General features: G+C 36.5%; 1 protein-coding gene across 1 annotated transcript in view; it reads right to left on the bottom strand.

Moving 5' to 3' along the window:
• UXS1 (UDP-glucuronate decarboxylase 1) overlaps positions 1 to 12,856 on the bottom strand; it is a 56,230-nt gene that overhangs the window by 12,519 nt on the left and 30,855 nt on the right. Inside the window, exons 7-9 of the mRNA XM_053971707.1 lie at positions 7,429 to 7,533; positions 5,981 to 6,040; positions 3,821 to 3,942 (exon numbers count right to left, since the gene is read on the bottom strand). Of these exons, the coding sequence (XP_053827682.1) occupies positions 3,821 to 3,942; positions 5,981 to 6,040; positions 7,429 to 7,533 (287 nt within the window). The remainder of the gene's footprint in view (positions 1 to 3,820; positions 3,943 to 5,980; positions 6,041 to 7,428; positions 7,534 to 12,856) is intronic.

Below are 12,856 nucleotides of genomic sequence, written 5' to 3'. Positions count from 1 at the left end.
TATAAGCTTTTTAAAAAGGGGTATTTCTTTGTGTTGACTGTCTTAGAAAATAGATCAATACAATTCAAATACCAAGTTTCTTTTAACCAAAACAATTTGAATATGGTATGCTGTGGCCGTAATTCACAACAAGGGTATCAGGCATGCATCTCCTATTAATTACCAGTGCTTCCTTCTTTGTAAAGTCTGTGAGTCTATCTAAACAGCAAGTATAAGAAGTTAGACCACCCTGCATAAAAGATCAGGAAAGGAAAAGCTACAAATGTCTGCTCTCCGGCAGACAACTGGAATTAAAAAAAATCTGCTGGGGAAATCCAGAAAGTAGCAGGGGTATCACTGTGACCTGACACAAATCTTTACCAGTGTATCAGCCAAAATTACTTAGATTGTTATCAGCATTCCTTGCTCTAACAGTCACTTTCTTACTGATTCATAGTCTTTCCCATGTATTTCACAGATCATTAACTCGCAAAATTGTTCCCAAACCTCTGAATTGCAATCACAGCAGAATTACTAGCACCCTGTACACTGGATCCATCTATGATGTGTTGAAGCTACAATACCCTACAGTGAGGTTGGGTCCAAGGAATTTTATTTTTATGCGCTGTCAATTGTATAAAAAAATGCCATTAACACTCTGTTACTAATAGATTTTTAGAATTATTTTACAGAAACAGTAATGCTGAGATCTGAATTACATAAACACTAAAGCTCCTAAACAAGCTAGGAAGGACAGCCTCAATCATCTGACTCTATACTTTGGGCATAATGCATGTTCCTGAACACAATCTACAATTTTACAGCTGAAATGTTATGCTTATAGTTCAACACTTCAGCTATTTTAAGGCAATTCCAAAACTATCACTTAATGTGATAGTTGTATCACAACCAAGCCCATTTCTTACCACCAAAGCCTTCAGAGTCATATAGCTGGTATGAAAAAATGGATGAAGGAAGTGGAAGAAGAAAAATTGTCCTGTAATATTCCCTAGCAACCTGAAGTGTTGCTTCAGCTCTGGAGAATTTCCTTACAGGTCAGTAGTATAAGAAAAGAAAGAAATCTAGTTCACAAAACACCCCTAATATACACAGCATTTAAATTGGTGTGTATTTTTATTTACAACACACTTACAGACATGATGCAAATCCCTGCCATGAAGGTAGTATCAGATTCTAGTCATATTTAAATTAATCCAGAGTATTGGAGCAAACATTAATACCAAGATTTCCAGGTAGCTCCAGAATGCCAAATGCAATTTTTAAAAGATTGAACAGATAACTGAATGGCAAGTCCTGAACAAAGCACAAAATTCACACTGCGATACTGTGTGCTGAAACTCCCCTCCCACTGCTTTTTCAGGTGATGAAGTCAAGAAATGCTTAATTCATAGGGTCAAATAAGGAAACAAAACACCACCACCAACAGAAAAGAATGCCCTAAAAGTGCCTTGGCCAGGACAGGCTACTGAGGAACTCTGGCAACAGTAAATGGTCAACTTCAACTAGATTCAAAAACTATTCTGATTCAAACAGGCTGTCTGGAAGTATAATGCAGAAGTTCAGTTTTCCTTCACATTTTCTGGAAACACTATTAGGTATTTAAAGTAGCTTGCAATGTGTGTGATGATGGAAATCTTTGTAAGAAATGACCAAAAAATGCAAAATAACTTTTCTGTTTCTTCTTTTCATTGAAGCTGAGAGATTCTGGAAATATTTTAGCCTGAAACAGTGCAAATCCTACTGTTTGTGCCTAGGTCACTCCCACTGAAAATCCTCTTAAAAGCAGAATGCTTATCTGCATAGAGGAAATCAGCCCTTTCCAAAAGGTAAAGTTTCCTCCACTAGTAGCAGCATATCACCTAAAGACTACCTGACAGGTTTTTCTTTGAGCTAGGTTTGATGAGTTTTTAGAGAACTTATTGCACTTGAGATAGCTTATTTATCTTGAATGGTATAAAATTAGCAGGATGGCTTCTGAGGTAGTGTTGGAAACAGAAAAAGTTTTAATAAAAAGCAAAATAACAAAACTCTTACAGAGAAAAACCTGAGCTAGGGGCAAGAGGTTTTTGCTCTTGCTAAAACACTCTACAAAAGCGATTATTTTCTTTGTTCTTTTCTTTTTCTAGTGAATTACTTAGGCGGGACTTTCTGGTCTCTGTCTAATTGGGCAGCCTCAGGTCTGAGGTGAAGTCTTAAAGGTCTTATGTGGTGTCTTTTTACTAAATTGAGGAGAGAAATCTCTGGGCTTTTTGCCATTTTAAGCAGACAAAGAATAATTTGGTCACTCCGTCAACAGAGGGCACATTCCTACCCACCCCTCTCTTTTCCCCACACCAGCTCAACAGTGTTTCAGAATACATTTCAGCATAGGACAAGGTTGGGCAGACCTCACTAACCCATAACAAAGTACAAGAAATATGTCACAGGGCTGCCTCTAAGACAGACAGGTCATTTGCATCATGAGTTTTTCCTTAATGTAGGTGTGCACTGCATTTCCACCTTATAAACCTTTCCTATTCATTGTAAATCCTGCATAAAACTTATGAGTTGTTATAATGACTCACTCTGTGATTTTAAGATATAGTCCATGATTTAAAAAATTACCTATTCATGCCCTTCTAAAAGAATACTGCAGTGTGTACCACAAACCTTCAAAAAATGCAACACCCTCTAGCACAAGAACTTCTCATAAAAAACTGCAATCTTCAACTGCAAATGGGTTTCCAGACTGACAAGGAATATTTTGCTACAGTGAAATACTGGAGACATCATCCTGAACAAGAGCAGTATTGCCATGTAGGACCTTAAATGACTTAAAACAAAGAACAAAGGAGACAAAACCTCTGCCTTCTCAGTCTGGTAGAAGAGATAAGACAAAATTACTACTCTATACTAAAATACCATTTCTTGAAGTCTTACCACTTGAGCTTGATTCTGTTTTCAAGGTTTATAAAAGTACTTAGAATTTTGTAATTTAAAGGTTTAAAATTCAATACAGTATACTATGTTTGATTTATACTTTTATATATTAAGGCTGCAAATAACAAGAAATACTGATACCATTTTCTTTAGTGAGCCGCATTTGCTAATTGAATAGTCTCCTAGAGCTTAGCTGAACCACAATTAAGCAAGATTTACATACAGGTAAAGAGCCAATGTTATGTTAGTTAATGATGAGTTTCTACTTGCTGGTTAGGAAACACAAGGAAACTGGCGTGTATAATTTCTTAAGCATATTTTAAATTGCATTTTTATACTCATGTTACTGTCTTTGTTTGAAAACAGGCAAAGCTAGGTAAAATACAAAGCTAGGTATTCATGAGGGTCCGTAATTTATACCTACATAATTTTAAGACATTTCAAAAGTGCTTAAAATACAGTGCTTCTATATAAGTACTCATTAAAGACCTTCCCCATTCTTATCTATATATTCTGATTTTGATTACTCTCCTTCAATATTACACATTTATCAATAATGGCCTTATTCAATCCCATTGACTTCTCAACACACTAAGGTCACTTCAGTTTAATCTGTTTAAAAACTATTTACTATACTGAAAGACATATTATACCTATTAGGAACACTAAAGCTTATTTTCTGCAAGAAGACTGCTCATCTGAAAACGCACAACAGATGGGAGTAATAAAACCTTCCCATTAAAGAAAACAGATTTTGCAACAACAGGATAAGTGTTCCTACTCAAGATGCTCTCTTTTGCCCTTCTCCCTCTAAATACACATATTCCAGTCTTGCCATACATTGGGCCTCCAGTAATTACAGCAAAAACACTGATACAAGAATCTGATACAAGTTTAATACCTGCTTCATGTATGCATAGCACATGGTCTCTGCAACTCGCTTTCCTTCATCATAGCAGGCTCTTGGACCTATTGGATTCACATGCCCCCAGTAATCCTCATTTTGAGGGTGAACTTCAGGATCTATGAGGGAAAAAAACCCACCTTAGATTATGATATATCAAAAAATGATTATATATGATGAAACTTTCAGTAGAGCATTTGTGTTATACAAGTCAGCATAGCTTCTCTCTGAAATCTGTATTTTAGAAAATCCTACATTTTAACAAAATTTCTTTAAAGTGCAATCACTGGAATCATGAAAACAGCAGTGGCAGAAGATGAAAGACTAAAAAAATAACTGAATACAAGCAAACAACAGTCAGCAACTGCTTTCCCTAAAAGAGTGTCTGAAAAGAGGGTTAAATTCAACTCTTCCCTGCAAACAGAGACTACCTCAAGGGCATAAATACAACTTTTACCTGATGTGCTTCAGAGGAAACATTACAGGTTATGTAGGCAGCAGTTATGTAAGAGGCATTATAAGTTATGCAGGAAAGTAAAGCATATTCAGATTTCATAAAGTAGGAAACAAGGAAAGAAAAATGGAGAAAATAGAGATGTTCTGCATTTCTTAAAGAGGTAAGAGTGATGTACCACAAAGTACTTACATTTCTTCTATTCTACCCTAAGCATTTTTACTAGCTATCACTGGGCACAATCAGGTTAGACAATCCTTTGGTTTGATCCAGCACAGAAATTCTTGATTAGAAAAAACAAACAACCAAACAACAATCACCTAGGAACCTTGATGGTGTGTGCTTTATATGTTTGAAAAATACAAACACTTGGTTAAATCTCCTCCTTTGTTGTCTTTAGAATGGTATAATTTCTACTAGGTTTGAAGTGTGCATACATTACTACAGAACTTCCTAGTGTTGAGAGCTAATTTTTGAAACAACCTTGACAGTCAGTTCTGATTAAACCTTCCAGATTTTCTGCTGCTCAGACATTATTATGGATGAATTTGTGCCATAAGAGAGCCACAGAACAATGACAAATGCATAGAAGTTTTACATGATTATAAAAGCTCATAACAATCTTAAAAAGACCTGAAAAGATGCTGTGGGAAAGGAGATACTCCAAAAGGGAGAATGTTCAGTTACAGAAGAGTCCTCGGGGCTACCATTTTTCTCTGTAGAGCCTGACCATAGATAATCTAAGGCTTGGGAGGCAGTAGGAATGCTGCACATGCTCAGGCCACTTTGGCTGGCCAATCATCTTAGTGATCTCTTGCATAGGCATTTACTTTCAATCTTCTGAAGTTGCTCCACCAAAAGTGAACACCTGGAGGTGTGTTGTTTGTCCTCCCTCACTTTTTGCTCACAAAGCTTTGTATCTTGTATCTTTGACCATTTTTGTTTACTTGTTTGTTCTTTTCAGCTGAGACTCAAATCTACTCCCACTGAGCAGGGTACTGTGCCTGTGTATCTCCATTTATCTTGCAACACTGCTATTATCAATTATGTAATAGTTCAGAACAGAAGGAAGTTTCTCTAGCAGGCACAGGGTCTGTTACACACCCTAGGAAATGTGTGAAGATTCTTGCTGCATCCAGTCACCATTCTATCCATCATTCTTTTACTCCTTCACTTCTAACACTAAGAGGAAGATGGAGAGCACTGCCAAATATTATATTTTAAGAGACACCAGAAGAACCTGCATGCACAACCAGTAGTTTCTTAGCTTGGAGGTTACATCCTTTGTCTCTTACACACCAGGGCAATTGTTAAATCTTAACAATACAATTCCTATGTGATGGGAAAAAGATATGCATATTTACTATTGAAATGATCTTTCTTCTCAGGTTTCCACTACGGCATCTGGACTTTAGAGTACAACACTCAATTTCCCCACAAGCCCTTTAGAAAAAGAGATGTAAACCAGGACAAAGGAAAGATACGGACAAGACTGAAAGTGTCGTACCACCACTCTTGACTAGATACATAAAACAAGCACTGTAAATGCCCTTCTCACATTTTAAACTGTAAGAACATCTCCTAAAAAAGCAAGCTAAGACAGTGATGAAAATCTATCATTCTGGTATCTGACAAAAGATGTGTAAATATCCTTTTACACAGTCATATCTGAAGAGCTCTAAATACTGTTTTATTCTTCTTACCTCCATAAACCTCTGATGTAGAGGCCAGCAGCAGCCGTGCTCCAACACGTTTAGCTAAACCTAGATTTTGGCCAATGGGGAAAGAAAAATGTAATTAGAGCAAGTGCAAGAATCTTTCACTCATGCTAGCTGTTTTAGTATGATCCTGTTTTATCTGATTTAAAGAGAATTCGATTTTTATCACTAGGCAAATTTAGCTGTAAATCACATCCATAGCTCCCACTTCCAAAACTAGAAAACTTAAGAAACAGCAGAGAAGCACTTGCATGTGATGTGTCTGCTTTTGGGACTAGCAGTTGCACTGAATCGAGATCCAAGAACTTAATCTATTACAATCTAAATAGAAGTCCCCCCATCATAAAGTCACCCCAGGACAAAAGGCCAAGGAAGCATTCCACTTAGAAAACCAAGACCTTGAAACAACATAGTATATTATCATTACCAAATCCATCCTTACATAGATTAAAGACAAGCTATGTAAAGAAACTTATACAGAATAACATCTTATAGGATAAAAATAATTTTCTCCTTTATTATGCCCTTTTAAATGGCTTGGATGATCCTACCCATCATCTCAGATTATCCCACATTCCATTTCAATGGTTTTCTGGTCTGCAAGTTGGCATGGCAAAACAAACAAATCTCTCTCCTCTGTCATTCTGGTACCTCAACAGCTTCTGAATCACTTGATTCTCTGAACTGTACTCTCTAGAGTATCACTCAAATAAGAAACTCAGCTATGCTAATGCCCAAGAGCTTTTCTGACTCATAACAATTCTTAGGATCACTGATACTCAGATCAGACTGCATCATACCAAATGGCAGAAAGATGGGAGGAAAAAGTAGAGAAGGCTTGATGTCTTCTTTTTACAGACCTATTCCCAGCTTCAAAACTAACAGACAAAGCTGAAAACATTGCCTTGTAATTATCCAGCATGATGCTTGACATTAAACACTCTTTCAGAATTTGCTAGCCAAGGCAAGCACAAGAGGGTGCAGTACTCCTGATGTCTGGAGTTTAAATTAGGGCAGTTCCACCTAGTCCAACATTTGCTGAGGTGGAAAGGAACACTCGCTTAGGGTAATTGTGGGAATGTTCCACAGTCACCAAAGTGAACACAGCAGTCATGAACACAACTGTGCTATAAAAATCCCATGCTCTTAATTGTTCCTATTACTTCTGCAATTACTGCACACTCCATAGGCAACTTACAGGCACAAAATTCTTGTGCTTTGACAACCATGTTATCAGTGTTCATTTGCAGATATATTTAAAGGAAAATGACAAAAATCTTCAGAGGGTAAAAATACCCCCAACCTTATTCTGCGTAAAGAAACAACTTTTTAAAACATGGAACTCATTTGCTTCATCCTCCCCTCCCCCCAGCAACTCTGTCAGGATTATATGATGTATAACCAAGTAAAGTAATAAAAAAAATTCCACTTACCCAGCATGTTTAATGTCCCAATAGTGTTGGTTTTCAATGTTTTTATAGGATTATACATGTAATTTGGAGGAGAAGCAGGAGATGCTAGATGATAGATCTGGTCCACTACAGAAAAATGGAGGGGATAGCATTATTATTTTCCCACATAAGATATTAAATGAGAAAGCACTGAAGTCAAGAAATAAGCATTCCTTTGTGCACTTCCTAGCACTGGAACTCAGCACTTCCTGTATTACTACCTACAGATGACATGTACACAAACCTGTTGTAAATCTAAGAAAAATTTAACTTTTAGTAAAACAAAATCTAGAGCATAATGTAATATATCAGCACTGTTAACATGGATATAAACGTCTGTGTTGGTGTTCACACTTTTCCACTTATAAAAAATTTAGCTGAGTACTTCCAAAATGTTTAGAAGCTGCAGAAGTATTTGCAACATTCTGTTATCCTCGGGTTTTTAAGTGGCTAAAAGCCTCGGAGTATTTTTCTAAAATAGATTGTGAAGCAAAATGGTAGAAACATTTTTTCAATATGAGGAGAAACTTCCTGGGAAAATTAAATACTGTATTTTTATTTCTAGGTCATCTGTCAATGAAACATTCATCAGCTTTGTATCATTTATATATTAAATACATATAGCAAGATACAAGAATGCAACTTTTGTCCTTTTTTCCCCTGTTACTTCTGTCACATATATGTAATGCTTTGGATAATACAGTATTTTAGCTTTAATTAAAAAAACAAACACACAAATCAAAACCCAATACAGAGATTTCAACACACTCCTCCACTCCCTCTTATGGAATACAATTAACCAAAGAACTAGGTGAAATTCATTGTCTGAGATCATTGAAGGTTGGAGGTATTAGAAACAAAAGACTGTTGGAAATATATTTGTTAAATTATAATAAAAACAAAGCAATGAAAACTGGATTCATTGTCATAGGTATTATCTGATATGCAAAAACTCAACCTGCAAGCCTTTCATAACATGACTGTTGTACATATGTTAATGTCTTTCTGTCTTCTATGTAACTTGAATCACAGTAAGACAGAACTATTTTAAAAAAACCACCCATGGATAAACAACTGCAAAAGTAAAAATTAAACATAAGCTCAAATGAGATGTTTAAGGAAGAAAAAATGCCCTACACCAAGGTCATTCAAGAAAAGCAATCAAAAGGTGAAGTAATAATTAGAATGGCCTGATAAAATAAAGGGAAAATAACTCCTTTGTGTTTTAAAAGTTAGGGTTGTTTTTTTTTTTTTTTAAGAAGACTTGACACTGAAACCAGAAAGAAGCTGGAAAAGTCAACGCTAGTTGCTACTCTGACAGAAGAAAATACTGCATGGCATAAAGCTGCTGGTCAAACAAATGTTTTCCTTCTATTTCCTTAGGTGTTTTATTATTAAAAAGCAATACAAAAAAATCACAGCATTAAAAAATAATCTGTACTTTGACCACATGTTGATTTCTCATAGCCTTCTGCTGGGGGCTTTAACTTTCACATTATCTGTGACACAATGAACTTTTTCCTCCAGTGAAATTACTTTTCCTACTTAAAACAGGGTAGAAGCACCCTTGACTTTCAAATAAAAAACAAACCCAAAAAACAAACCCAAAAGAAGTTTTTCTTTTTCTCCATTTAAATACTACTATACTTGCTTAAATAGCACAAGCTGTATATGAGTTATATCTAGTAGGGAAAGAAAGTAAATTCATAAATGGTTTGAATTGGAAGGGACCTTAAAGATCACCTACATCCTACCACACATTCCACTAGACCAGGCTGATTAAAGCCCCATCCAGCCTGGTCTGTACTTGAACACTTTCAAGTGTTCATCAGGCATCCAGTTTCTCTGGACAACCTGCTCTGGTGCCTCACCACCCTCACAGTAGAGATTCTGTTTCCCACCTCTAATCTAAATCTACCTTCTTTCAGTTTAAAGCCATTTCCCCTATCACTATATGAAAAAATATCAACTATGAAGTTATCACCTGTTTTCAACTTGCTGAGAACACTGAAATATTACAAGGAATGTACCTTGTGTTGAAGACTTCCTTCTCATTCTCAAATTTCATTTGACAAAGCAAGTACACAAACCTTTGCTTTCTGACCTCTTATATATTAAAAAAAAAAAGCAGACTAGTAGGGCAAGAGCATAAATAAAGTAGCTTGAATTATCCATGTGAAAGTCATCCCTTACTTTTCAACAGTCTATTGAGCAATGAAAAAATGAAAAGTAGGTAAGCCTTCAAAGCACAAGTATCTACTTCACATTAAAATATTAAATTCTTTTTAAGATAAGCACATATTCTGGTAATAATGCTTTAAAAATACCAGCAATATTGGCATGGTAAAATATTCAACCTACTTTCTTTCTGAATCCCTAATGAAGTGTGCTTGTATATAAGTCAAGTTTTTCTAGATTAACTGCTGTGTCTATTGTCTACTGGGCAAGCTCAGCACCTGGTTTTTATGTAACACAGCTTGGATAAGCAGATACTGGTTCATCTGAAGGAAACATTTCAAAGTTCACCACATACTGCAGCCCTGCATTATCACTGCAACACAAGAAATCCTGCAAAACAATTTTATTCACTGATTAAACTCACAAAGTCAAGTGAACAAAATAAGGAGAAATTATTTCAAGCCATACCTCACCCCAGAGAACAATTAACTAGCAACATAAACATAAGATGAGCTCCTACGGCAAACTTAATGACTGTTACTGCAACTTTTACTGTCTTGACAGAGTAATGATATTTGACAGTATGCTCATGCAGATGCCACAAATGTATCTACTTATATGTTGCCATGTTCTCTTTGTTCTACAGCTGTTTATCTCTACAGAGCAGGGATAAACTGTTGCCTAGAAGATGTTAAAACAGCCCAGAAAGCTAAAGAGAGAGAGTTTTGGCAGATATGTAATGTTGTTGAATATTTATTCTCACATAAAAATGTGCAGAGAAGTAAAATTGCATGTAGCAGGTTCTCTGTTATTTGTTGCTGAATGATCAGGAAATAGTACACCCAACCACTATCAACTCTGGTGCAGCATCAAGAGAGAGTCTGTCACACAAAGTACCTATCATAGCAACGCAAACAGCATCCAAAGATGACCTGATGCAGTGAGAGCTGGTGGAAGAAAGTTCCCAGCTCAGGTTAGATTCCGAGCCCTACCTGCACTGCTAATGCAAATGAAACTTGTAGGAGTCTATCTGCAACACGAAGCTAGTTACTTGCTCTGCATGATGAAGTCTGACATGGAATAACTATTCCTTACTTTGGTCACTGTAACACTGTAAGCTTAAGCAGTGAATAAAGCTGGAATCAATTTTTGTGCTGGGGAAATAATGCAAAAAGGTAGCATGGGGTAAATTTTAACTGCTTTGTTGAAATTCAACACGCTTCCTACAGATTAGTTCTTAACATGAACAAAATATATGACCATCTCCCATTTTGCTTTAAGTATCCCCTTCCCACAGCATGCTACTATCATAACACCAAAGACAAGGGGTAGACTGGAAGCTGGGCAAAGGGATGGTCTGTAAAGATGCTGACTGATGCTTGCAAGAAGCAAGCACAATTCAAGCACACTGGTGCAGAAAAATTAACAAAGTAATTGCTGAAGTCACCTCCAGCTTTGAGTTGGCTGTAGTCTGACCTGGGTTTTACACTGTTTCTTTCTACCTATTCCTTCACAACCCTTTCTAAATCAGGTTTTTGACAAGCTGTGGTGGAATTTTTGGAAAGAGAAAAAACTTCAAAAGCATTTTGGTCTGTTAGTAATTAACTGCCCAATCCTCATCTGTCAAAGCAGAAATGAACTCTTTCCTGCCTCCCTCTCCATCCACTTAATTTTGTTTTGTTTTGTGGTTACTTTGGGGTTTTTTTTCAATACTGCTAATTTTTGACACACAGCAGCCCATATAGGAATGGTTCCTTTAATGGCAAGTGGAAATCCAGATACAGAAGGTCAAAAATTGCCATTCGTTTTGCTCCACAAGGATACAGCTAGGCTTGTGATTATCCAAGTGGTCACATAACTGTTAGCGAGAAACAAATGCATATAAAATACAAAACCGCAAAACTTCTTATAATATGCAAGTTTATTTACTTATTTTTAAACATGAAACTAAGTGTAAAAAACAGTGCAAAATAAAGACAGAAAGCAAGAAAGCAAGCAAGAAAGCACTCTCCTTCTTTTGGTCCTTCATTCTTCCCTTGTTTCCCAGCTAGCAATTGTTTTAAATGAAACAAAGAAGGAGCTGGGGGAAAAAAACAAAATTTTCCTTGCCAGATAATACAGTCTTGCCTGTCTCATTTGTGTACCTTTCCCCCATGTATAAAGGCAAAAATTGCCCCCTGTATGGAAAAGGTTCAGCAAGAGCAGAACTGGCAGAGAGACAGAAGATAGGGAATTTGCCAAGTGTCAGATGGCCATCTTCAGGATCAGAAGGACAAGCAACCAGGCAGCTACAGGACCTCTGCCTCTTGCCTGGGAAGGAATCTTTTGTATATCAAGCCTCAGACCAATGAAAAATATCACCATTTTCACAAAACATTTGGAGAATGCTGGACATTTCAGTAGGGTGAAAAGTTTCTACCATAAACTTTTCATATTTGATCCATCAAACTGACAGTGCTGAAATAAGAGTAACTGTTTGTCATTGCACCTCCCCTCAATTAACTGTCAGGTCTGAAAATACCTTTTTTTTTTTTTTCTCGCAGAATTTCAGCAGGCCAGCTAGACAAAGCCATCTACCCAGCTTGGCTGACAACCTTGTGTGTTGTAGCACAAAGTTAACTGTTATTTAAAACAGCAAGCAATTTAACTCTGTTCCAGACAGAGCTGTGGAAAGCTCTCCAAGCTACAGCTTTTCAAAGGATTAACTGTTTGGGTGCCTGGGACAGTATCTAATGAAGGACAGAAAGAAATACATCTAGTAATTGACCTTCACAACTCTTTCTTGGTACACAAGGTAAAGAAAAGAAGTTTTACAACATTCAATACGAAGCCTTTAGCTAGCTTTGTAATAAAGCCACAGCACAATTATTTGAAAATAACTGTGTGAACAGTTGTGCAAAGTGTTATGTTAAGGACCACAACAAAAGAACAAATTATAACAATAAAATTCTGCACATTTTGTGTGTAGCTCACATGGGAGAGTAGAACTTTATTAACTGTAAAGATGGTAGCAAGTAGTTCACCAAGCAGAAGATCATAGACTACTGATAAATAAAAAATAAACAAACCTGTTTTATTAAAAAATGGCAAAAACATCAAATTCATTTCAAAATTGCACAGACACAGAAGCTGGCATAAACATTCAAGCCAGGTACACAAGGTATGCTGTGGCAAATAAAGACATCTGTGCTCAACATAAATTTTAAGTTACATACTGTAAGATAAACAGCAA

The sequence above is a fragment of the Vidua macroura genome, chromosome 2, assembly GCF_024509145.1.
Source record: "Vidua macroura isolate BioBank_ID:100142 chromosome 2, ASM2450914v1, whole genome shotgun sequence".
NCBI lineage: Eukaryota > Metazoa > Chordata > Aves > Passeriformes > Viduidae > Vidua > Vidua macroura.
The sequence above is the reverse complement of the archived record's forward strand: the minus strand, read 5'-3'. Positions and strand labels throughout refer to the sequence as shown.